Here is a 26960-nt window from a genome sequence, read left to right as displayed (position 1 = left end):
AAATGGATGTGAAGAATTCTTTTCTTCATGGTGACCTGACAGAAGATATTTATATGATTCCACCTCAAGGCTTATTCTCTTCATCTAAAGGCGTGTGCAAACTCAAACGCTCCTTATATGGTTTGAAACAGACACCTAGAGCATGGTACGAGAAATTCCGTTCCACTCTACTTGGATTCTCCTTTACTCAGAGTTAGTATGATTCCTCTTTATTTATTCATAATACATCTGCGGGTATAGTTCTGCTTCTTTTGTATGTTGATGATATGGTTATTACTGGTTCTGATCATGCTTCCATTCAGCGACTTAAGCAACAATTACAGGCCTCATTTCACATGAAAGATTTGGGTAATCTACATTATTTTCTTGGTCTTGAGGTTCATTCTACATCCAAGGGCATCTTTCTCCATCAACACAAATATGCTACAGATCTTATTTCTATGGCTGGTCTCGAATCGGCTAATCCGGTAGATACTCCTCTTGAGGTTAATGTTAAATATCATCGTGATGATGGTGATCTTTTGCCTGATCCCTTATTGTATCGCCAACTTGTGGGTAGCCTCAACTACTTGACTATTACTCGCCCTGACATATCTTTTGCTGTTCAACAAGTAAGTCAATTCATGCATTCTCCTCGCCATCTTCACTTAGCTGCGGTTCGTCGTATAATTCGCTACTTAAAGGGAACCTCTCACCGCGGATTATTCTTTTCCGTTGGAATTTCTCTTCAGTTGAGTGCTTATAGTGATGCTGATTGGGCAGGGTGTCCTGATACTCGTCGATCTGTTACTGGTTGGTGCATGTTTCTTGGTTCTTCATTGATCTCTTGGAAAAGTAAGAAGCAAGCAAGAGTTTCTAAATCTTCCACTGAATCAGAGTATCGTGCCATGTCTGCTGCTTGTTCAGAAATACTTTGGCTTCGTGGTCTTTTGGCTGAACTTGGATTTCCCCAAACAGAACCAACTTTACTTTATGCTGACAATACAAGTGCCATTCAAATTGTTGCAAATCCTGTTTTTCATGAACGCACCAAACATATCGAAGTTGATTGTCATTCAATACGTGACGCCTACGATGATCGAATAATATCACTTCCTCACGTCAGTACTCAGTTGCAGGTTGCAGATATTCTTACCAAGGCTGTTCCACGCCCACGACATCAGTTTCTTGTTAGCAAATTGATGCTCCTTGACCAGCCGCATCAATTTGAGGGGGGATGTTAATCAGGAAATAATCAAACACATTTATTGTAAATAATTTACATTCATAGAATAGAAAATTAGTAATTAAGAGCTGTAATTAGTTATGATTATTCATTATGAGTTATAATTACCGACACTATTATATATAGTATCAAATACAATGAGAAAGGCATCAAGCCAGAATTTATAACAGGTTAAAATCAACTCTCATATCATAAAGAACTCTCAACATCCAAAATCCATTTGAGTTATGGAGTTGTTATCTTCAAAGTTTCTTCATCAGTTTTCCTCATCAAAACCAACTGACGGTCATACCTGTAAGCAACATGGGCGCTACCCACAGCAAAACACTTGGTCGAACAAACTTTTTTCCAAACAACTCTTTCACTTATTTCTTCTGCTCACTCAACTCTGAAATAGACATCCTAAATGGCGTCATCGACACATTGGAACTAGGAAGACCTAGGTAGTTGCCAATGTTATTAGCTCTGTTGATGGGCATCCAGTTGAATATATTATCTTTGATGTCATCTGTGACCTTATTGTTGAACATCATAGTGGACTTGTTGTAATTGATGAGATGACCCGAGGAATTTTGGTACATATCAAAGATATTGTGGAGCTCCTTAGCTATCTCTTCATTAGCCCTACAAAAAATAAGACTGTCACTAACAAAAAAATAAGTGAAGTATGGCTGGGGAATATTTAGTTATGGAGATACCATGAATTCTTCCTAGATTTTGGCTGTCTAAGATAATCCCGCATAAAACTTCACAGCACATATAATGAAAAGGTATGGAGATAGAGAGTATCCCTGCCTAATGTCACTAGACGCACTTAAACACTTGGAGTTATTCTCATTCACCAATATGAAAAAAGAAACCGAGTTGACATAATTTATGATAATGTTAACTAAATTTAAGGGAAAATCGATAACAATCAATGTTGTTATTGAACTCTATTCCAATCTATCATATTCTTTAATCATATCTAATTTATATCCCACATAACCTTTATTCCTCCTGTTGTTATTGTTCATAGTATGAAAAACTTTAAAAGCAAGAATAATATTATTTGCTATAAGTCTATCCAACATAAAAGCATTTTGGTAAGAGTCGATGATGGTATTTAAGTGGGGCTTGATTCTATTAGCAATAGTCTTGGTAATAATTTTAATGGTAATAATTTTAATGGTATCAGTTTTGAACTGTTCTTTTAGGGTGAAGATCTACTTGTATTCTTGTAAATAATAGAATAAGTAAGATGTGTATTTTTGTGATTAGGATAGCCATATATACAAGTAAACCTGCAGGTATGAGTTTGATCAAAATATGACATATATCCATCAATAAAAAATTTAATGATGTCAAAGATAGTTAGATTCACACAATTGGTCCACATGAGGATAACACCTCCTGTTTTTCCTCCACCAGAGGTGGTACAATCAATGACATAGTGATTAGACATGAAATTTTCAAAATTGTAGTAAACTTTTCTAGAATATATAGAGGATAGCTTAGCTTCTTAGAGGAAAATGATATTCGGCCGATGAGTAGTGATAATCTTTCTGAGAGCACAAACTCTGACAATTTCAACCGATGATTTTCAGGTCTCTCGGCTGGCACTTGGAGAGGTGTTCGGCATTTGTTTGATAATGATTATGGATGCTTCTGAGTTCTCTTTGATGTCTTTCCTTTTGTTTTCCTGAGTTTAAGATGTGTTTTCTTATCTGGTTTGTTTTAGTTGCTTGCTGGTCTTGATCTTCTGGAAGAATTCATGGGGTTGCTGGTGTAACTTTTCTCCCCATCTTCTTGGTTTTGATATTATTGGGGATATCCTATAGTTGAACCCAGATTGAGACAGTGTGGAAATACATGTCTCTGACAGCATAATTCTGATCCATGGTTTTAGAGACAACCACATATTTTTGAAAATCCATGGGTTTCCCTCTAAGAGTACCCGAAAGGCTCTTTTATTAAGCAGCAAAACCTCCATATCAGTCAATTTTTGGGCAGGATCGAATCCACTTTATGATTCTAGTATGAAAATCAAATCGTTTTTCATTAAAACAAAATAGTGAGAAAATATGATATGGTTCCAATCCGGTTCAATAGGGTTCAAACTGTTTTTTCTTAATGTGAATTCATTGTGGCCAAAATTGCAGAAAATCAATTTTCCTTAATAAATCCATTAAACTTCAGTAACATTAAACATAAAAAGCACGGAACTCAACTATTAGAATTCTTCAGACACAATGAAGAGAAACATGGTAATAATATAGATCGCTACATCTCTGGTTTTGATACTCTGTTAAGAACGAAGAACCTGGCACAACAGTAAAAAAAAAAAGGTTTTGATATTTTCCATAAGGAAATATCTTTGGCATGGTACCCCAGCCTATGTCAAGAACACAGATGACGGTGACATTTTGCGAGATCCGAACACAAATAGCTGATGATAGCAGCTTGCTTTGTTTTACAGTAACCCCAACTTGTTTTCTAATTGGTTTCTTTTATTTTGTAAGAACCAAAAATGGGTTGGTCTTTTTAAAAACGGCATGGGCTTTTAGACAACAGATCAATGCAATTTCTGGTTTGGTTTTTCTGGAACACCCCAACCAGTCATCATGCACAAGCGTTAGAGCAAAACACAAAGAACTAGGGGGAGGGGAAGATAATCACAACATAGTGAGGAACTGAAAAGCATTTGACTTGTTCAAAATAATAGGGCAAAACATCATGTTTTCTATAACCTCTGTTTTTTCTAAGTATATGAAGGCATGTGCAACTGTTTAGTTTGGCACAAAAACAGAGCTCCTTCTAGACCACTCTAACTTACAGTTTACACATGATAAAAAAATATTTGATCCATCATACTCGCTGCAGATCATACAACTCACCGACCGAGACTCGACACAAGCATTCAAGAAGCCAAAAAGCAAACCCGGATTAGTATTCAGATATAAGTTGAATCTGCAAAACAGAAAAAAAAATCAACAGTCTCTCTATCATCTCCACAAGCATTCAAACAATGAACATAGAAAATAATGCGTATTCATTTAGCATGTAAACAGATGAAAAATAGAGAGAATACTTACACTGAATCCAGATGAGGATCAAACAACTGCTGGAGGAAGATGGAAGAAAAAATAGTTAAAAGGTGACTTGATAATGCTATGACTTAACCGCAAGGAAAATTGCTTCCTTCTCTCTCTAAATTTTGCTAGTAGTTTTTAAAGCTGAAGTTCAATTTTCTCAGTTTGAGAATCCAAACCCTGTGACCTATCCAATATCCTCCCTCAGCAGCATATAATTCACACTCATGCTTGAGTTTTCTCCATTTCTACAATCATTGCTTCAAAAGCAGATCTTTTATTTGGAGTTTCCTTGATAGGTTCCGTCTCCATTTCACTAACATTGTGCCTCTCATTTTCATGATCAGTATCTTCAACGTTTTCGGGGAAAGGACTGCCCAAAAAAAGTTTTTCCCACGAACCATCATCAGGTAAATCCGGTACGAGAAACGGAGAATGGTTATCTAATGGAGATAATTTCTCATCTAGCAGCAATTTCAAGAACTCAGAACTGATGCACAAGTCTTTCATCCCGTCTGCAGAAAGTTCGGGTTCTGGTTCAAAGGCTGAAGATAGCGGAACTACAGGCTTTAGCGTTTCACTTACAGGTGGCTTATACTTAACTATCATTCCATCAGAAGGAACTGGTTCGTCATCTCGGCTACTGCGGTCCCACATATTCCCTTCTTCTGCAAAACGCCAGTTATTTTCCTTAGGGTGAAGTAGCTGAGCCAGGAATCCAGGGCATTGTACGACCATGACCAAGAACGATAGCATCTGCTGTTGATGCTTCTCCATTCCATCCAGACGATCACTCAATAGAAGCAACTTACTCTCAGAGGATTCAAGGTGCTGCTTATGTTTAACCAACTCCTGTGTCAGGGTTTTTCTATCCGATTTGAGATTCTCCACTTGTTTCCACAGGCTAGATTTAATCGCTTCTAGTGACGGTTCATCAGAATTGTTTTTCCGCGGCAATGCTTTTTGCTGATCGGTAACATGTGGATGTTTCCTTCTACGTATATTCTTCAACAAATGCTTTTTACCCCTAATGAAGTTTTCATTGGCAAATTCCCAATTATCCGTATCAATTTTCCTGAAACCCTGGTAAATTCAACAGTCATGAATTGCTTAATTTTAAAAGAGAATCACTTCAAACAAATAGAGGCACAAACCCTAAGTAATAACAGATTTTAGCTCACAAACTATACTAATCAAGAAATCATAATTATCCAAAATTGATAGAAAACATAAACACAATTCTGCGATTAAAGTAGAAGAATCAAGAAAAACGGGAAGAGTAAAATATATATAGAGAGAGAGAAGGGAGTAACGTACATAGATATTGAGTTGTCTGACGAAGCTGGAGAAATTGTTGTGTTTGAAGTGATTAGGAAGAAGAGTGAGAGAGAATTGAGAGACGTTACCGATGATGAAACTGTTATCGGATTGAGACCAAAAGATGATGGAGTCGGTGGAAGGATCTTCAACCATATCGTAACATTTCGTCAAGAAAGGTGCCACAGAAGAAAAACCATTCTCGCTCGCTGCTTTCACCATAATCGGATACAACGCAAAACAGAGGAACCAACAAAAGAATGACTTTGAAGCACTCTCTCTCTATAACAGAGTCTAACTAGAAACAAAGACTCATGAACTTCGTTTCACCTTCCCCTGGACGCGTTCTTCTACCAGAACTTTTCGTGTGAAGGGGTTTTCGAACCCCCTGGTATATACTTTTGTTATATTATAATATTTTGAAATATTAAAATAATATATATTTCAAATATTAAGTTTTAGTATTGTTTTAAAATTTAAAAAAAAAATGAGTTATAAGTGTCAACAATTTAATATAAAAAAATATTTTTTAGTTGGTTTTAATAAAAAATTAAAGATAATACATTGTGGTTGTGAAATATTTTTACACTATCAATTAATAACATTCAACCATGTCATATCAGTATTTTAAAAATAAAAATATAGTTTGACAGATATGCGTATTTAATTGGTTAACAATGTAAAACTCATAAATATTCTTTTTTTTCCTTATAATTATTAAAAATATATCTTATTTTGTTGTTGATGGCATTAGTTATTACTCTTATAAAAAAGGAAATAGTTTTAACAAATAAATAAGTTGTTAAAACAAATTAGTTAACTAGATAAACTAGATTATATTTAATATCTCTCCTTAAGTTGGAGCATAGAAAGTAAGTCATGATAAAGTAATGGATGAGATTTGGATCAATAGGTTTAATGAAAATGCTGAGAAATTGTTGTGTGATAGAAAGTATATGAAAAAGTTTTTGTTGATGTTTCTCAGATGAGGTGGCAATCGAGTTCAATATATTTTCTGTGTTCGTAGAAGGAGAAATTGATATCGATATGTTTTATGGACTAGTTATCAGAATATAGCATTGTTGTTTGTGAATAAGTAGTTTAAAGCCAATGATAAGATAGATAAGTCATCGAAGCTCACATGTGGTTGATGTCATCGTTTTGTATTCAAAACGATGATGAACTTCTCGATATAATGTTGAAGGGTAATTCAGTATTTTAGTATTAATTTTTGTTAAGCTTGACCTAGCTAATATATGTTAGCACTTTTGTCTATGTGACATTATTGTTTGTATATATAAACAGTATAGCTGCCAATAGTTAGTAGTGCAATACTGAGTGTGTGAATTGTGTACAGTGTGTGTGCAACCATTTGCTGTAATCATTTTGTAATAGTAGTGAAAGTTTGTTATTCTCTCACTTCTCTTTCTTCTTCCATCTTCACCTTCTTCACTTTATGCACCAAAAATGGGTGAACGATGAGGCGTTGTGTGATTGATTTTGTTTCTTGAATTCGTGTTGAATTTCTGATCAAAATCATAACATAATCACATTCTTGTTTCAGTGGGATTGGGAAACACTAGTGTTTAGTGAGATCTGAGTGATTTCTACAAGGTTGAAGATGAACGGAAACAGTAATCTGAGTACTAAGCTTCTAGTGTTCGATGGCAAAAACTGGAATCGATGGATGATTCAGATGCGTGTGTTGTTTGGTTCTCAAGATGTTCTTGATCTCGTCAACGACGGTTACATTCTGATTGCACTTCCAGAAAATGCAACACAACGTGATCTAGGGAAGAAAGACCAGAATGTGTTGTTCTACATCCATCAGTGTGTGGATGTGAACGTGTTTGACAAAATTGCTTATTCGACGATGAAGAAAACTACGTGGGACACATTGGTACGGTGCTAGAATGATGATGCATCAGTGAGGAAGGTAAAGGTTCAGTCTCTACATAAGCAGTATGCGAATCTCAGCATGAAGAACAATGAGAAGGTACATGACTACACCTCCAGAGTGATTCTGATCACAAATGAGACTAAGTCGTGTGGAGAAACTCTCTCTGAAGAAAGTATCACTGAGAAGGTTCTTAGATCTCTTACTCCTCAGTTTGATTACATCGTTGTAAAAATTGAACATTCTAAGGATCTTAGCACCATGAGAATTGAAGAGTTGCAAAGCAGTCTAGAGGCATAAGAGTTGCGTCTAACTGAGAGAAACTCTGAAATGGAGGTAAAGCAGCAGGCTCTGAAAGCAGCTTCTGGTAAGAAATATCATAAGCAGTCTTGGTGAGAAGCCAAAAAGAGATCTGATGGTGTTCAGAAGTCAGAAACCTCAACTTCTGAAAGGCAGAATAATTCTTAGAAGGGGAAGGAGAAGTATGACAAGAGGAAAGTTTAGTGCTACTGTGGTAAGAAGTTTGGCCACTTCGTTGCTGATTGTTGGTCAAACAAGGAAAGGAAGTCAGAAGAAGAAAATGTAGTGAGAGGATATCTTGATGATGAATTTGTGTTATTGGTAGCTTCTGAATATGATTATGCATATTTGGCAGACTGGTGGTATATGACACTGACTACTCAAATCATCCTACAGGAAATAAGAAATGGATGGTTGATTTTGATCCTATGGGAAATGGACAAAGATCAAATGTGCTGATGACAAATACCTCAATGTTGAAGGTATGGGAAATGTCAGAGTATTTTTGAATAATGGTAAAACAACATTGATTCAGAATGTGTGGTATGTTCCTGACATGAAAAGAAATCTGATGAGTGTAGGTCAATTAATTGAGAAATGTTTTTCAGTTACCTTGAAGGGCAATCTTTTGAAGTTGTATGATTGCAATCAGAAGTTGATTATGAAGTCAGAACATGAAAGGAATAGAACATTCAAAGTGAATGTTAAAATTGCAGACTCTGAATGCCTTAGTGCAATAAGTGTTGTGAAGGAAAATGAGTTATGGAATAAAAGATTTGGTCATCTGGACTTCAGAAGCTTAAGGCGTCTGAATTCAAAGAAGTTGGTACATAGAATTCCTGTAATTAAAAAGAAAGAGAAGTCATGCAATGTGTGCATGAGAGAGAAGCAACCAAGACTATGAAATGCCTCCAAGAGCAAAGCATGCTCTGGGTGTAATGCATTCTCATGTGTGTGGACCATTTCCAGTACCTTTACTTGGACGAAATAAAGACTTTGTGTCATTTGTTGATTAGTTCATAGGAATGACATGGGTATCCCTTATAAAGTTCAAACACAAGGTGATTATTGAATTTACGAAATTCAGAATTAAGGCTAAGAATCAGAGTGGTCAGAAGCTGAAAATTCTTAGAACTAATGGTGGAGGTGAGTATAAACCTACAGAGTTCAAGAATTTATGTGAGGAGAATGGAATTGAGAATGAGGTGACTGCTTCATACATTCCCTAACACAATGGTCTTTTTGAAAGAAGAAACCGAACTTTGCAAGATATGACAAGGAGCATGCTGAAGGAGAAGAAGCTACCTCACACCTTGTGGAGAGAAGTTGTTGTCACTGCAACACATATGCTCAACATGTGCCCAACCAAGAAGCTGAAGGAAGTTGTTCCTTTAGAGAATTGTGTAGCGGTAAATTCATGACTATCAAGCTATGGATAAACTTGACGTTAGTAAAACCAGAGTCGCCACCCATTTTTATTGTTTCCAAAGGAAAAGGGAAAAGTATGAACAAAACTCAAAAATAAGAAGTTTTTAAATCAAAACTAATAAAATGCCAGAGATTACAGGTAAGGGGGTTGGTTACAGAAAGGGAAGGTCTTAGCACCCAAAGTATCCTAGGTACTCCTAGGGAGCCCTTTTTTATGTGCGCATATGTATTTGGTACAAAAGATGTTTGAGAAAAATAGAGTGTAGGGATGGGAAAAGAATTCATTGATTATATTTTTGTGTTTGACAAGACCTTTGGTCTTGTGCCTACGTACCAACATAAAAATGAGGGGTCAAAACCTCATAGTTCGTGGTAAAAATTTCAAATAAGTTGGTGAATTACTTTTAACAAAAATTAATAAGAAAGGGCACAAAGGGCCAAAAGTTTGAATGGATTTGTTAGTTATTTTTGTCTTTTGAAATTTAAGTCAACATGGTTAAGTTTATTTACAAGTTTGATTTAAGAAAGAGTTTGAAAATTCAATGGCATAAGGCCAAAGTTTCTAATCATTAAAACATGTTTAAGTTTGAAAACACAAGAAAAGAATTATTTTTTTTGAAAAGGGTGAAGGGTTTTGAAATTAAAGAAGTGGGAGGAGATGAAGAGGCTATCCTAAGCACAAATTTAAAAGTTAAGAGTTGAAAATATCTGACCAATGAGGTGCAATCCAACAGACAATAATGTCATATAGAAACCCATTTTTCCTTGGACTTTAATCAAGCAATAACCAATAAGCAATGAGCAATCTCTAGACATCATGAAGATCAAGGCATCAAATAAAGATGGCCACATACAAGCAAGCACTTCCAATAGCTACTAGTCTTCATTGTCTTCTCATATGTCAAATGAAATATTCCTTGATCAACTCAGAGCAAAAGCATCAGACACAAGATCAAAATAACAATTAAGCACAAAGTCAGAGTAGTAGATGAATTCAAACAAATCCCAAGGCTTATATCAGACGAAGGCTCAGTTCAAGATAGCTTAGTCTCAAAAATGTTGGCATTGGCCAAATCCTTTTAGCACAGGGAATGTTGCCTAATCCTAAGTCCAAAAGTTCAAATCAAGATCAACAGTCCACCAGATGTTTTTTAGGGTTTTTTGTTGTTATTAAGTATTTTAAGGTCCTAAGGCCACAAACAAAACAAAACACACAAACAATATATACAATCACAAGATATGGCTCAAATGAGCAAAGTGAAAATGACATAAACATAAACAAGTTATATGAAATGTAAATGGAAATGAATGATAAATGACTGGAATTTAAATTGCATAAAGTAAATGACTTGAAAGTAAAGCAATATTAACATGAGTTAGTCAAATGTTAGTCAAAAGTTAGTCAAGTGTTAGTGGTGATTTTTAATTGATTAAGTCATTCTTTGGAGAACACTCAACCATCCATTCACAAGTATGAATCCTTAAACCAAGACATCTTCCATGAGAAGGGATCCAATTTGGATAAATCAACAAGTATGCCACTAGCTCTCATGAAAGGAAAAAAAGGTCAAGTCTCCACACAATTCCATGAAGAATGGGAGACTTACAGTATCACTTACTAGAATGTTATGCGTTAGGGTCAAATTTAGCTCTATGTTAAGCAATCATAATTGGCCTTATGTAGAAGTCACAACTATCTGAGGCCGGACAATAAAAATTTAGGTGTTAATGCATGTTAGAGATTTGGTATGAAGGACCTTTAATACCCCAATTTTGGCCCTAAGATCCCTCATGTTATCTCATCATATGCATTGGTTTAGGGGTCACACTTTGGCATCCTCCTTACCCCTCATTCATTGGGTTTGCATTGGGAGAGATCACCAAGCACATTTGATTGTATCATACTTTTTTTTCATTATTTACTAACCAAAATACCAAAAATATGTCAATGTATAGTTTGTTGCTTTTGTAGGTAGTGTGTGTGATCACCCATGCTCTATCAAGCTCATATCTAGGGTTTAAGACCCTCAATGCAAGGATACCAATTAGGAGGTGGTTTAAATTGGCTCTAGACATGATATATGTATCCCTATGGTCTTCCCATATCATTTTGATCAATAAATCATCAAGAGTTTGAAGCTTGTTTGTGTTGGAAGCCCTAATTCATCTGGGTATCTTATGTGACTTCCTCAACAAGTTTCTTCATCATTTGATCAAAATATTTCAAGGGATACTTCATATTATATCATCTTACACATATATGATCCTCCATGAGTCCCAAATATCAAGAGAATGTCAAGTTTGCAAGTTGGTTCATGATGGTTGACCAGAGAAAGTCAACTAGTTAAAACTGGGGTTCCTTAGACCCTATCTCCTACAATTTTTGTCCTATGAAAATGATTCCAAGAGAAACGGTACTCCTTAGGAAATTCCAAACAACTTTCATGTTGAATTCAAGGGCTAGTTTGGCTTGTAAAGTCATTTGTTATAGTGAAATATTATAGGTCTTTTTGTCTAAACCCTAGTTAGAAGGTCAACTTCCAAGGACCATAACTTTCTTATTTTTGATGAGATGAAATCCATTGAAGTTCCATGATTAAATTAAATATGTCCTTTTTAACTTTGATGTTTGCAAGAAGTTCAAATTCAACTTGAAAATGCATGTGCCAAGAGGAAACATTATAGGTCATTTTGGGCCATTACCATTGAACAAGTGATTTTCCTCAACTTCTAAAATGCATAACTCCTTCATGCCATATCCAAATAAGGTCAAATTTATGACCAAATTGAAAAGGTTTTAAAGAGATACAACTTTTATGAATGAACTTTTTCCATTTAAAGTCCATAGAAAAAGTTATTTTAGTTGGAAGAGGTGAACATTTGACTTGGTACTTAGAAATTTTTTAAACATGTTTGATTTTCCAAACTGCCACCTCAAAATTCATCATGATACAAGCTTCAAATGGAAAAGTGTTCAATATTAAAATTGTTCCCCTGGATCTCACCTTTCCAAAAAGTTCAAGACCACCTCATTTGGCTAAAGAATGAAGGACTTGCGCATGGGTTCTTTTCAAGGGACCAATTGGATGATTTTCACCTTCACATTTCAAACTCAAATGCATGGCCACATGACATGATTTCAGCACTATTCACAAGCAATTTTGGACCTGAATACATCACTTGATGGGCCTATCACACGCCCATGCAAGCATGCAATGAAAATTTCTAAATTTGGCAAAGTTTGGAAGTGTGTGGAAATGAATCACATTGGCTATAAATACAACCCTTCATGCTCAAAATTAAGGACCTCATGCCCAAGCTTTGAACCTGCAATCCAAACCCCCACCATTAAAGGATAATCTTGAAGGTTTTCATTTAAAAATCGAGCTTCAAATCTCATTCTATTTTGAGATTGAAACTCCAAGAGTCCAAGCAATTTTCTGATCTTAATCACTTCCTACAAGCTTCACTGATTTTATAGACAACAGAATGGAAGTATTCGTGGATGACTTCTTTTTTTATGGGAAAAGCTTTAAAGGATGTCTTTCGAACTTAGAAATGGTACTTGAGAGATGCACTAAGGTAAATCTCGTATTAAATTGGGAAAAATGCCATTTCATGGTACGACAAGGAATTGTACTTGGACATGTCGTATTCGATTGAGGGATGAAGGTGGATAAAGAGAAATCGAAATTATAGAACATCTTCAACCTTAGAAAACCATTATAGAAATTGCAGTTTCTTAGGACTCATCGGTTTCTAACGACGATTCATTAAGGATTTCTCTAAGATAGCAAAACCACTAACAGGCTTATTAATGAAAGATTTTGAGTTCATATTCGACGAAAAGTGCTTAAAAGCATTTGAATATCTGAAAAATGTTCTTGTTACTGCACCCATTATGAAACCACCTGATTGAAGTAAGCCATTTGAGATAATGTGTGACACTAGTGGTTACGTTGTTGATGCAGTCTTAGGACAAAGAGAAGATAAAATGCTTCATGCTATTTATTATGCAAGTAGAACCTTAGATGACACGCATATGAACTATGCCACCACAGAAAAATAACTCCTAGTCGTTGTGTTCGCAATTAGGTACCTGTTAAGTAAGAAGGATGCTAAAACGAGACTTTTAAGATGGATCCTACTCTTACAAGAATTTGATCTAGAGATCAAAGATAAGAAAGGCACCGAGAACGTAGTAGCAGATCATCTATCTAGGACTGAGGATCTAAAACCCGAACAAGTGCCCATCAATGATGATTTCCCCTACGATCGACTTGTAGCCCAATTAGAAATCGAAAGCAAAATGATCAAGTGCTTTTTAATGTATAATGACACAGAAACCAATGAAGTTGTGGAATCTATTTGCACCAAGACCACCTTGCCATGGTATGTTGACTTTGTCAACTACTTAGTCGCTAAAGTGCTTCGACCAGACCTAACATACCAGCAAAAGAAGAAATTTTTCCACGATCTTAAACATTATTATTGGGACGAACCACTACTTTTCAAGAGGGACGCCGATGGTATTTTCCGTTGATGTGTCCCTGAATCAGAAGTAAATAACATCATATCTCACTACCACTCTACATCCTATGGAGGGCATGCAAGCACCTCGAAGACTTGTGCGAAGATTTTACAATCTGGCCTCTTTTGGCCTAATCCATGGAAAGATATCCACATCTCGATTAAAAATTACGATCGGTGCCAACTGTAACACCCCGATAATAATAAAATAATTATTTGAATTGAGTTAATAATTTAATTATTAATTTAATTAAATAATTGGAAATTTTATTATTATTATTATTTTTTTGAATTATTATTATTTTGGAATAATAATTATTATTTGGAAAATATATATAAGATGGAATTAAGGAAAAAGTCCCATTGGGAGTAAAAACATTTCACGTGAAAAACAGAGAAACGATCGTGAAAGAGGAAAGGGCAAAGAGACAGAGCAAGGGCTGAAGGTTGAAGAGAGAAGAGTTTGGAGCTTAAAGATTCGTCGATTAACTCAGGTAAGGGGGGTTTATCGTCGATTAATGGGTATTTTGGGATAATATGTCATGGGTAGTGATAAGCCGTTAATTTGACCCTAATTGGGATTTGTAAATGTTGAAATGTTGTTGGATGAACTGTGCTGAAAGCTGAAATTAAACCGGTATTTGTGTGAGTAATGATTTCCCGATCGTATAGCTTTTTACGGAATCGGAATCGGAATTCCGGAAGTCCTCCAACGGCGGAATTCTGCATTCTGCCGTGTGTTAGCGCAGGAATTGTTGTTTGGTCTGCGTTAACCGGTTAACCCAGGGTGTTAACCGGTTAACACTGTATTGAAATGTGGAAATATTGAGTTTTTGCCTGCGTTAACCGGTTAGCCCAGGGCGTTAACCGGTTAACGTTGTTGCGTTTTGCCTGAAAATGCTGTTTTGTCCTGCGTTAACCGGTTAACCCAGGGTGTTAACCGGTTAACACTGTTGCAGAAGTGAAAAATTGTTGTTTTAATTGTTGTGTGCCTATGTGAGGGTTGGCCTATGTTGCCTATGGTGTATTAGGGATAAATTCCCGCTGTTTTGAGCAGGAGATGTAATATTAGAATGTACTAATATCGTAGTGGTTGTTTGGCATAATCTGACATGCTTATGTGATGAAATATTGTTGATGTATATGATGTATATGATGCGGTGAATGTATATATTATGCATGTATGTGTGAATAAACTATTGTATGGCTTAGAGTGTGAGCATATGTTTATTCTTGAATTATTGTTGATGTTGCATTGCTAGATGATTAGCATGCATGGCATAGCCTTCGGGGCTGTAGCTAATTCCCATAGTGAGGAATTAGTGAGTGAACCATTGTGGGTTTGTTGTTGATGTTTGCATACTAGATGATTAGTGTGCATAGTCTAGCCTTCGGGGCTGTAGCTAATTCCCATGGTGAGGAATTAGTGAGTGAGTCACTAGGTCTCAAATGAGTGGGACTAGTGAGCTTAGTAGCCGTATCTGGAGGGATCGGTGAGCTTGAACTATATGTTCAAGAATAGTCGGTACCGCATGTGTAGAGTCTCATTGCATAGATATATGTGTGGCGTATAGTATGAATGGATGTGTTCCAATACTATACGTGTGTTGTGTGTTGTTAAGTATGATTTGAGATTATACTGGTGAGTATATTGATGTTGAGTATGATGTTTAAGCCGATGAGCTATTGTTGAATGTGTGTTGCAATTAGGGTGATTGATGTGTTAATTACTTGGCATTACATGTTGTTCTATAATGCTTATTATATTGATTGAGGAACTCACCCTTACAACTATTTTTCAGGTAATGAGAAATGAGTCGAGTAGAAGCTATTGCTTAGAGTCTAGTGTAGTCTCCCTAGTGGGTCGTGCTCTGATAGATGTAACATCGGGAGGGAACACTTTGATTGTTGTCGTTGATGGTTTCGAACTAAATTATATGAGAATGTTACATGTTTTGCATGATTGAGTTGATCTCTATCCGCTGCGTAATTGTGCAAATACTTTATGTTTGAATTAAACGTAATGAGCATGACTGTTATATTGTTTAAATGGTGTGGAATATTTGTGTGACACCCTTGGTGCACTATTACTCTGATTTTATGTTTATTATTTTAATTAATTTTTGGGGTAAATTAGAAGGGTGTTACATTAGTGGTATCAGAGCATAGTCGGTCGTGTCGAGTCGTAATTATTCTGTTTTCCCTGTACGGGATAGGTGTTATGTAACCCTATCAGTACTTATTGTTTTAGTTTGTTGGGTTTTCAGAATAGAGATGGCTGGAAGAGGTAGAGATGATGCGGCGATTGCTGAAGCTCTGGGTATGCTAGCTGGAGTACTCGGAGGAAGTCCGAATGTTGTGGGAATGGGAGCTGCTCGTCAACTGAGTGAGTTCCAGAAGAACAATCCTCCGATGTTCAAGGGAGCATACGATCCAGATGGTGCTCAGAAGTGGTTGAAGGAGATCGAGAGGATCTTCAGAGTAACTGAGTGTGCTGATAACCAGAAGGTCAGGTTCGGTACGCATATGCTATCAGAAGAAGCTGATGATTGGTGGGTTGCTACCCGCACTGAGTTGGAGGCTGCTGGAGATGCTGAGATTTCTTGGGCTGTGTTCAGAGAGAGATTTCTGAGGAAGTATTTTCCCGAGGATGTCAGAGGAAAGAAGGAGATAGAGTTCTTGGAATTGAAGCAGGGTAACAGGTCTGTTACGGAGTATGCTGCTAAGTTCACAGAGCTGTCGAAGTACTACACTCCCTATGCTGAGGCTGCTGGGGAATTTTCGAAGTGTGTGAAGTTTGAGAACGGATTGCGTCCCGAGATCAAGCAGGCTATTGGATATCAGAGGATCAGGGTGTTTTCTGACTTGGTTGACTGTTGCAGAATTTTTGAACAGGATTCCAAGGCTAGAGCAGAAAGCTATCAGCAGAGGGTTGATAGGAAGGGTAAGAATCAGATGGATCGTGGAAAACCGTATGCAGCTGGCAAAGGTTTTCAGAAGCAGAGTGGGATGAAGAGGCCTAGTGGGGGAGACTCTAGTGCTCCTGCTAAGTGTTATAGATGTGGTCGGGCTGGACATCGTGTTCATGAGTGTACCAGTGCTGAGATGAAGTGTTTCAAGTGTGGGAAAGGTGGTCACTTGGCTGCAGAGTGCCGATTGAAGACTGTAACTTGTTTCAACTGTGGAGAGTTGGGTCATATCAGTCCCCAGTGTCCGAAGCCGAAGAAGGAGAATCAGTCAGGAGGCAAGGTTTTTGCTCTATCAGGTTCTGAGACTTCTGCAGATGATCGTTTGATCAGAGGTACGTGTTATATTAATGGCTTTCCTCTTATAGCTATTATTGACACAGGTGCTACTCATTCTTTTATATCTGTGGATTGTGCTGTGAAGCTTAAGTTAGAGATATCTGAGATGTTTGGAAGTATGGTGATTGATACTCCTGCGAAGGGTTCAGTGACTACTACTTCGGTTTGTTGGAGTTGTCCTTTGAATATTTTTGGTAGAGATTTTGGGATAGACCTTGTGTGTCTTCCATTAGTGCAGATTGACGTTATCTTGGGTATGAACTGGTTGGTGTTTAACCGAGTTTATATCAACTGTTTTGATAAGACGGTGATATTTCCTGAGATTGAGGAAGGGCAGAGTCTGTTTCTATCAGCCAGGCAGGTGAATGAGGAAGTGGCAGATGGGGCAGAGTTGTTTATGCTGTTGGCAACTTTAGAGGCTAAAGATAAACTGGTGATTCGTGATCTAGCAGTGGTGTGTGACTTTCCTGATGTGTTTCCGGAAGAAGTGAATGAGTTACCGCCAGAGCGTGAAGTTGAGTTCTCGATTGAATTGGTACCTGGTACTAGACCGATATCGATGGCTCCGTACCGTATGTCTGCTGTTGAGTTAGCTGAATTGAAAAGTCAGTTGGAAGATTTGTTGGATAAGAAGTTTATTCGTCCAAGTGTGTCACCGTGGGGTGCACCAGTGTTGTTGGTTAAGAAGAAGGAAGGTACTATGAGGTTGTGTGTGGACTACAGGCAACTGAATAAAGTGACGATCAAGAATCGGTATCCTTTGCCGAGGATTGATGATTTGATGGATCAGTTGGTTGGTGCGAGTGTGTTCAGCAAGATAGATTTGAGATCTGGGTATCATCAGATACGTGTGAAAACTGAGGATATTCAGAAGACTGCTTTCAGAACGAGGTATGGACATTATGAGTATTCTGTAATGCCTTTTGGTGTGACTAATGCGCCTGGAGTATTTATGGAGTACATGAATAGGATTTTCCATCCGTACTTGGATCAGTTTGTTGTGGTGTTTATTGATGACATTTTGGTGTATTCGAAATCTGAAGAAGAACATGCTGAGCATTTGAGAATGGTTTTGGGAATTCTACGAGAAAAGAAGTTATTTGCTAAACTGTCAAAGTGTGAATTTTGGTTAGAAGAGGTTAGTTTTCTTGGTCATGTGATTTCAAGAGGTGGTGTTGCTGTTGATCCTTCTAAGATAGAAGCGGTGTCTAAGTGGGAAGCTCCGAAGTCTGTTGCTGAGATTCGAAGTTTCCTTGGTTTGGCTGGTTATTATAGGAAGTTCATTGAGGGATTTTCTAAGTTGGCGTTACCGTTGACGATGTTGACTAGAAAGGGGCAAGCGTTTGTTTGGGACTCAAAATGTGAAGAAGGTTTCCAAGAGTTAAAGAGAAGGTTGACTAGTGCTCCTATTCTGATATTACCGAGTTCGTCGGAACCATTTGAGGTTTACTGTGATGCTTCATTGTTGGGTTTGGGTGGTGTGTTGATGCAGAATAAGCAGGTTATAGCTTATGCTTCGAGACAACTGAGGATTCATGAAAGGAACTATCCGACGCACGATTTAGAGTTGGCAGCTGTAGTGTTTGTTTTGAAGTTGTGGAGGCATTACTTGTATGGATCAAGATTTGAGGTTTTCAGTGACCATAAGAGTTTAAAGTATTTGTTTGATCAGAAAGAGTTGAATATGAGACAGAGGAGATGGTTCGAGTTTCTGAAGGATTATGATTTTGGTTTGAATTACCATCCGGGTAAAGCAAATGTAGTGGCTGATGCATTGAGTCGGAAATCATTACATATGTCTATGTTAATGGTTAAGGAATTGGATTTAATTGAGCAGTTTAGAGACTTGAGTTTGGTGTGTGAGAGTACTCACAACAGTGTTAAATTGGGAATGTTGAAGTTAACGAGTGGTATTCTGAAGGAGATCAGAGAGGGTCAGAAATCCGATATGCTTTTGGTTGATAAGTTGACTTTAGTGAATCAAGGTCGAGGTGGTGAATTCAGAGTTGATGAGAATGGTGTTTTGAAATTTGGTAATCGGGTGTGTATTCCGGATGTGATCGAACTTAAGAAGAGTATCCTTGAGGAAGGACATCGTAGTGGCTTGAGTATTCATCCTGGAGCTACGAAGATGTATCATGATTTGAAGAGGTTATTTTGGTGGCCGGGAATGAAAAGAGAAATTGCAAGTTTTGTTTATTCCTGTTTGACTTGTCAGAAGTCGAAGATTGAGCATCAGAAGCCGTCTGGGCTAATGCAACCGTTGGCTATTCCAGAGTGGAAGTGGGATAGTATCAGTATGGATTTTGTTTCTGGTTTGCCGAGGACAAGTAAGAATTTTGAAGCTATTTGGGTGATTGTGGATAGATTGACGAAGTCGGCTCATTTCATTCCTATCAGAATGGATTATTCGTTAGAGAGATTGGCTGAGTTGTATATTGAGAAGATTGTAAGTTTGCATGGTATTCCGTCGAGTATCGTTTCTGACAGAGATCCTAGATTTACATCGAAGTTCTGGGAAGGTTTGCAGAAGGCATTGGGAACTAAGTTGAGACTGAGTTCTGCATATCATCCGCAGACTGATGGTCAGACTGAGAGGACGATTCAGTCACTAGAGGATCTTTTGAGAGCTTGTGTTTTGGAAAAGGGAGGTGCTTGGGATTGTTATTTGCCTTTGATTGAGTTTACCTACAACAATAGTTTTCATTCGAGCATTGGTATGGCACCGTTTGAAGCTTTGTATGGTAGGAGATGTCGGACACCTTTATGTTGGTATGAGTCCGGTGAGAGTGCTGTGGTTGGACCGGAGATTGTTCAACAGACTACAGACAAGATTAAGATGATTCAGGAGAAGATGAGAATTGCTCAGAGTCGTCAGAAGAGTTATCATGATAAGAGGAGGAAGTCACTTGAGTTCCAAGAGGGAGATCATGTGTTTCTTCGCGTCACTCCGATAACTGGTGTTGGTCGAGCTTTGAAGTCGAAGAAGTTGACACCTCGATTTATTGGTCCTTATCAGATTTTGGAGAGGATAGGAGAAGTAGCCTATCGTATCGCCTTACCGCCGTCGCTTGCGAATTTGCATGAAGTTTTTCATGTGTCTCAGTTGAGGAGGTACATTCATGATCTGTCGCATGTAGTCCAAATAGATGATGTGCAGGTGAGAGATAACCTGACTGTTGAAACATCACCTATGAGGATCGAGGATCGAGAGTTGAAGCAGTTGCGGGGTAAAGAGATTGCCTTGGTGAAGGTAGCTTGGGGAGGACCAGCAGGTGGCAACGTGACTTGGGAACTGGAGAGTAAGATGAAGGAGTCTTATCCAGAGTTGTTCGCTTGAGGTATGTTTTCGAGGACGAAAACTCTTTTAGTGGGGGAGAGTTGTAACACCCCGATAATAATAAAATAATTATTTGAATTGAGTTAATAATTTAATTATTAATTTAATTAAATAATTGGAAATTTTATTATTATTATTATTATTTTGAATTATTATTATTTTGGAATAATAATTATTATTTGGAAAATATATATAAGATGGAATTAAGGAAAAAGTCCCATTGGGAGTAAAAACATTTCACGTGAAAAACAGAGAAACGATCGTGAAAGAGGAAAGGGCAAAGAGACAGAGCAAGGGCTGAAGGTTGAAGAGAGAAGAGTTTGGAGCTTAAAGATTCGTCGATTAACTCAGGTAAGGGGGGTTTATCGTCGATTAATGGGTATTTTGGGATAATATGTCATGGGTAGTGATAAGCCGTTAATTTGACCCTAATTGGGATTTGTAAATGTTGAAATGTTGTTGGATGAACTGTGCTGAAAGCTGAAATTAAACCGGTATTTGTGTGAGTAATGATTTCCCGATCGTATAGCTTTTTACGGAATCGGAATCGGAATTCCGGAAGTCCTCCAACGGCGGAATTCTGCATTCTGCCGTGTGTTAGCGCAGGAATTGTTGTTTGGTCTGCGTTAACCGGTTAACCCAGGGTGTTAACCGGTTAACACTGTATTGAAATGTGGAAATATTGAGTTTTTGCCTGCGTTAACCGGTTAGCCCAGGGCGTTAACCGGTTAACGCTGTTGCGTTTTGCCTGAAAATGCTGTTTTGTCCTGCGTTAACCGGTTAACCCAGGGTGTTAACCGGTTAACACTGTTGCAGAAGTGAAAAATTGTTGTTTTAATTGTTGTGTGCCTATGTGAGGGTTGGCCTATGTTGCCTATGGTGTATTAGGGATAAATTCCCGCTGTTTTGAGCAGGAGATGTAATATTAGAATGTACTAATATCGTAGTGGTTGTTTGGCATAATCTGACATGCTTATGTGATGAAATATTGTTGATGTATATGATGTATATGATGCGGTGAATGTATATATTATGCATGTATGTGTGAATAAACTATTGTATGGCTTAGAGTGTGAGCATATGTTTATTCTTGAATTATTGTTGATGTTGCATTGCTAGATGATTAGCATGCATGGCATAGCCTTCGGGGTTGTAGCTAATTCCCATAGTGAGGAATTAGTGAGTGAACCATTGTGGGTTTGTTGTTGATGTTTGCATACTAGATGATTAGTGTGCATAGTCTAGCCTTCGGGGCTGTAGCTAATTCCCATGGTGAGGAATTAGTGAGTGAGTCACTAGGTCTCAAATGAGTGGGACTAGTGAGCTTAGTAGCCGTATCTGGAGGGATCGGTGAGCTTGAACTATATGTTCAAGAATAGTCGGTACCGCATGTGTAGAGTCTCATTGCATAGATATATGTGTGGCGTATAGTATGAATGGATGTGTTCCAATACTATACGTGTGTTGTGTGTTGTTAAGTATGATTTGAGATTATACTGGTGAGTATATTGATGTTGAGTATGATGTTTAAGCCGATGAGCTATTGTTGAATGTGTGTTGCAATTAGGGTGATTGATGTGTTAATTACTTGGCATTACATGTTGTTCTATAATGCTTATTATATTGATTGAGGAACTCACCCTTACAACTATTTTTCAGGTAATGAGAAATGAGTCGAGTAGAAGCTATTGCTTGGAGTCTAGTGTAGTCTCCCTAGTGGGTCGTGCTCTGATAGATGTAACATCGGGAGGGAACACTTTGATTGTTGTCGTTGATGGTTTCGAACTAAATTATATGAGAATGTTACATGTTTTGCATGATTGAGTTGATCTCTATCCGCTGCGTAATTGTGCAAATACTTTATGTTTGAATTAAACGTAATGAGCATGACTGTTATATTGTTTAAATGGTGTGGAATATTTGTGTGACACCCTTGGTGCACTATTACTCTGATTTTATGTTTATTATTTTAATTAATTTTTGGGGTAAATTAGAAGGGTGTTACACCAACGCACTGGCAACATCTTTAGTCGCGATGAGATGCCACTAAAAGGTATCTTAGAGTTAAAAGTCTTTGATGTTTGGGGTATAGATTTCATGGGTCCTTTCCCATATTCTTTTGGTAACAAATACATACTCGTTGTAGGTGATTACGTATCAAAATGGATCGAGGTAGTAGCCTCTCCCACTAACGATGCACGAGTAATGATTAAACTTTTCAAGAATAAAATCTTCCCTATGTTCGATGTACCAATACTTGTGATCAGCGGTGGAGGTTCTCACTTCATTTCCAAAATCTTCAAAAGATTGTTGCTGAAATATGGAGTCTGACACCGTGTAGCAACGCCATATCACCCTCAAACAAGTGGGCAAGCTGAAGTTTCCAATAGAGAAATTAAACAAGTTTTGGAGAAAACCGTTGCAACCTCTAGTAAAGATTGGTCTGTGAAACTTCATGAAGCTCTGTGGGCTTATAGGACAGCTTACAAAACCCCGATAGGAACAACACCATTCAAACTAGTTTATGGTAAATCATGTCACCTGCCTGTGGAACTCGAGCATAAAGCTTATTGGGCCATTAAGACCCTTAACATGAACTACACAACTGGAGGCGAGAAAATAATTTTGGATACCCATGAACTAGAAGAACTTAGACTAGATGCCTATGAGAATGCCCGTATTTATAAGGAAAGAACCAAATAGTGGCATCACAAACGAATTACAAGGCGATAATTCAATGAGGGTGACATAGTCCTTATCTTTAATTCTTGACTCAAATTATTTCCAGGAAAACTTCGTTCTAGATGGTCTGACCCTTTTGAGGTCACGAGAGTTTTACAAAGTGGAGCTATGGAAATAAGAGGTAAAACCAATGAACCATTCAAATAAGTTGGTGAATTACTTTTAACAAAAGGTTAATAAGGAAAGGCACATAGAGCCAAAAGTTTGAATGAAGCTGTTAGTTCTTTTTGTCTTTTGAAATTTAAGTCAATATGGTTAAGTTAATTTACAAATTTGATTTAAGAAAGAGTTTGAAAATTCAATGGCATAAGGCCAAAGTTTCTAGTCATTAAACAATGTCTAAGTTTGAAATCACAAGCAAATAAGGGTTTTTGAAAAGAGGGAGAGATTTTGAAATTTAAGAAGTGGGAGGAGATGAAGGGACTACCCTAAGCAAAAATTTAAAAGTTAAGAGTTGAAAAGATCTGACCAATGGGATGCAATCCAATAGACAAGAATGTCATATAGAAATCCATTTTCCTTTGGACGTTTAATCAAGCAATAACCAATAAGCAATGAGCAACATCCAGACATCATGAAGATCAAGGCATCAAATACAGATATAGCTAATTGACTTCATGATGTCTGATATAGCTAATTGACTGATTGATTATTGCTTGATTTAAAGTCCTAAGGGAAAATGGGTTTCTATATGACATTCTTGTCTGTTGGATTGCATCCTATTGGTCAGATCTTTTCAACTCTTAACTTTTAATTTTATGCTTAGGATTAGTCTCTTCATCTCCTCCCACTTCTTAAATTTCAAAATCTCTCCCCTTTTCAAAAACTTTCTTTGCTTGTGATTTCAAACTTAGACCTTATTTCAAGTAGAAACTTTGGTCTTATGCCATTGAATTTTTAAACTCCTTTTTCTTAAATCAAACTTGTAAGTAAATCTAATCATATGGCCTTAGAATTTCGAAAAGACAAAAAGAACTAACAACTCAATTCAAACCTTTGCCCCCCTTAGTGCCCTTCTCAATTAAATTTTTGTTAAAAGCAAATCACCAACTTTGAAATTTTTACCGCGAACTATGAGGTTTTGATCCCTCATTTTTATGTTGGTACGTAGGCACAAGTCCGAAGGTCTTGTCAAACACAAAAATATAATCAATAAATTCTTTTCTCATCCCCACACTCTATTTTTATCAAACATCTTTTATACCAAAAACATATACACACATAAAAAAGGGCTCACTAGGAGTACCTAGGACACTTTGGGTGCTAACACCTTCCCTCTGTATAACCAACCCCCTTACCTGTAATCTCTGGCATTTTATTAGTTTTGATTTGAAAACTTCTTATCTTTGGGTTTTGTTCGTATTTTTCCCTCTTCCTTTGGAAACAATAAAAGCGTAGTAGCGACTCTGGTTTTATTGATGTTAAGTTTATCCATAGCTTGATGGTCATGAATTTACCGCTACACTAACTAAATAGTTCGCGTTGAGTGCAATAGATGTGAGGGGTGCTAATACCTTCCTCTCGCATAATCAACTCAGAAATCCTAATTTGGTTGCGACACCCATTTTATTTTTCTTTTAAGGGTTTTATAATTATTTCCTTGTTCCTTATGGAATAAATAAATTTTGGTGGAGACTATGTTCTCATCTTGGGAGTGTAGCGGTAAATTTATGACCATCAAGCTATGGATAAACTTAACGTCAATAAAATCAGAGTTGTCACCACGCTTTTATTGTTTCCAAAGGAAAAGAGAAAAGTACAAACAAAACCCAAAGATAAGAAGTTTTCAAATCAAAACTAATAAAATTCCATAGATTACAGGTAAGGGGGTTGGTTAGACAAAGGGAAGGTGTTAGTACCCAAAGTGTCTTAGGTACTCCTAGGAAGCCCTTTTTTATGTGTGTATGTGTTTTTGGTATAAAAGATGTTTGACAAAATAGAGTGTAGGGATGAGAAAATAATTCATTGATTATATTTTTGTGTTTGACAAGACCTTCGGACTTGTGCCTATGTACCGACATAAAAATGAGGGATCAAAACCTCGTAGTTCATGGTAACAATTTCAAAATGAGTGAATTGCTTTTAATCAGAAGTTTAATTGAGAAGGGCACAAAGGCCAAAAAATCTTGAATGAAGTTGTTAGTTCTTTTTGTCTTTTGAAATTTTAAGTCAATATGATTAAGTTTATTTACAATTTTGATTTAAGAAAGAGTTTGAAAATTCAATGGCATAAGGCCGAAGTTTCTACTTGAAATAAGGTCTATGTTTGAAATCACAAGCAAATGATTTTTTTGAAAAGGGGGAGAGATTTTAAAATTTAAGAAGTGGGATAATATGAAGAGGCTACCCTAAGCATAAAATTAAAAGTTCGGAGTTGAAAAGATCTGACCAATGAGATGCAATCCAATAGACAAGAATGTCATATAGAAAACCATTTTCCCTTGGACTTTGAATCAAGCAATAATCAACAAGCAATTATTAATATCAAACATCATGAAAATCAAGGCATCAAATAAAGATATCCACATCCAAGCAAGCAAATCCCATAGCTAGCAGTCTTCTTTGCCTTCTCATGTATCAGATAAAATACTCCTTGATCAACTCAGAATAAAGCATTAGGCACAAGATCAAAATAACAGTTTGCATCAAGACAATGTAGCAGATGAATTCAAATAAATCCCAAGACTTGCATCAGATGAAGGCTCAGTTCACAATAACTTGGTCTCAGAATGTTTGCAGTGGCCAAGTCCTTTTTGCACAGGGAATGTTGCCTAATCCTAAGTCCAAAAGTCCAGATCAAGATCAGCAGTCCACCAAACATTTTTTAGGGTTTTTGTTGTTTATTAAATATTTTAAGGTCCTAAGACCACAAACAAAATCAAAATGCACAAACAATATATACAATCACAAGATATGGCTCTAATGAACAATGTAAAAATGGCATAAACATAAACAAGTTAAATGAAATGGAAATGGAAGTGAATGATAAATGACTGAAAATTAAATTGCATAAAGTAAATGACTTAAAGTAAAGCAATATTAACAAGAGTTTGTCAAGTGTTAATCGTGTCTTGCTTTTTAATTGATTAAGTCATTCTTTGGAGAACACTCAACCATCCACTCACAAGCATGGATCCTTGAACCAAGACATCTTCCATAGGAAGGAAAAAATGCCAAGTTTCCACACAATACCATGAAGTATGAGAGACTTACAATCTCACTTACTAGAATTTTATGCCTTTAGGGTCAAATTTAGCTCTACGTTAAGCAATCGTAATTGGACTTATGTAGAAGTCACAACTATATGAGGTCGTGGCAATAGAAATTTAGGTGTTAATGCATGTTAGAGATTTGGTATGATGAACTAAACTCCTAAAACATACCACAGACTAAAAGAAAAGATCAAGAGGGATGGACCTATCTCATCCATACTTGTATTGGTTCATCTGACACAAGGTCATTGATGAACCAATTAGCCTTAGGATATTTGAGATTTCATTGGTCAATGAGAGGAATGGGAAAGAATAGGGATGAAGATGAAGAGGGATGGGAATGAGAGAAACACATATTGGTCATGGGAGAAATTTTGTCAAATTAAAATCATTCATTCATTTTAGGAGATGAAATGTACATTTCATCAAATCCCCTAAATCCAATGATTTTAATCCAACAAAAGTCAAATCAACCTTAGCCAAGGTCCAAACAAATAGTCAAACATCACAAGACCATAAAAATGGCTCAATATAATTTTTACAGAATTAATCAATTAAAAATGCATTAAAATTCAATTTAATTTGGTCAAAGC

The 26960-nt window shown here is 36.9% G+C and overlaps 2 protein-coding genes across 2 annotated transcripts; one reads left to right on the top strand and one right to left on the bottom strand.

The window, feature by feature from the left end:
• The first annotated feature begins 266 nt into the window (after window positions 1-266).
• LOC127101724 (uncharacterized mitochondrial protein AtMg00810-like) lies at window positions 267-1223 on the top strand. Its single transcript, XM_051039173.1, has one exon. It carries the CDS (start codon window positions 267-269, stop codon window positions 1221-1223), a length of 957 nt encoding a protein of 318 aa, XP_050895130.1.
• Window positions 1224-3887: 2664 nt separating this feature from the next.
• Window positions 3888-6002, bottom strand: LOC127100636 (heat stress transcription factor A-8). The gene is made up of 3 exons (XM_051037879.1): window positions 5614-6002; window positions 4300-5379; window positions 3888-4174 (listed from the first exon to the last, which is right to left on the bottom strand). Exons 1-2 carry the CDS (start codon window positions 5833-5835, stop codon window positions 4522-4524), a joined length of 1080 nt encoding a protein of 359 aa, XP_050893836.1. The 5' UTR covers window positions 5836-6002; the 3' UTR covers window positions 3888-4174; window positions 4300-4521.
• Window positions 6003-26960: the final 20958 nt, after the last annotated feature.

The sequence above is a fragment of the Lathyrus oleraceus genome, chromosome 7, assembly GCF_024323335.1.
Source record: "Lathyrus oleraceus cultivar Zhongwan6 chromosome 7, CAAS_Psat_ZW6_1.0, whole genome shotgun sequence".
NCBI classification, from domain to species: domain Eukaryota; kingdom Viridiplantae; phylum Streptophyta; class Magnoliopsida; order Fabales; family Fabaceae; genus Lathyrus; species Lathyrus oleraceus.
The sequence above is the reverse complement of the archived record's forward strand: the minus strand, read 5'-3'. Positions and strand labels throughout refer to the sequence as shown.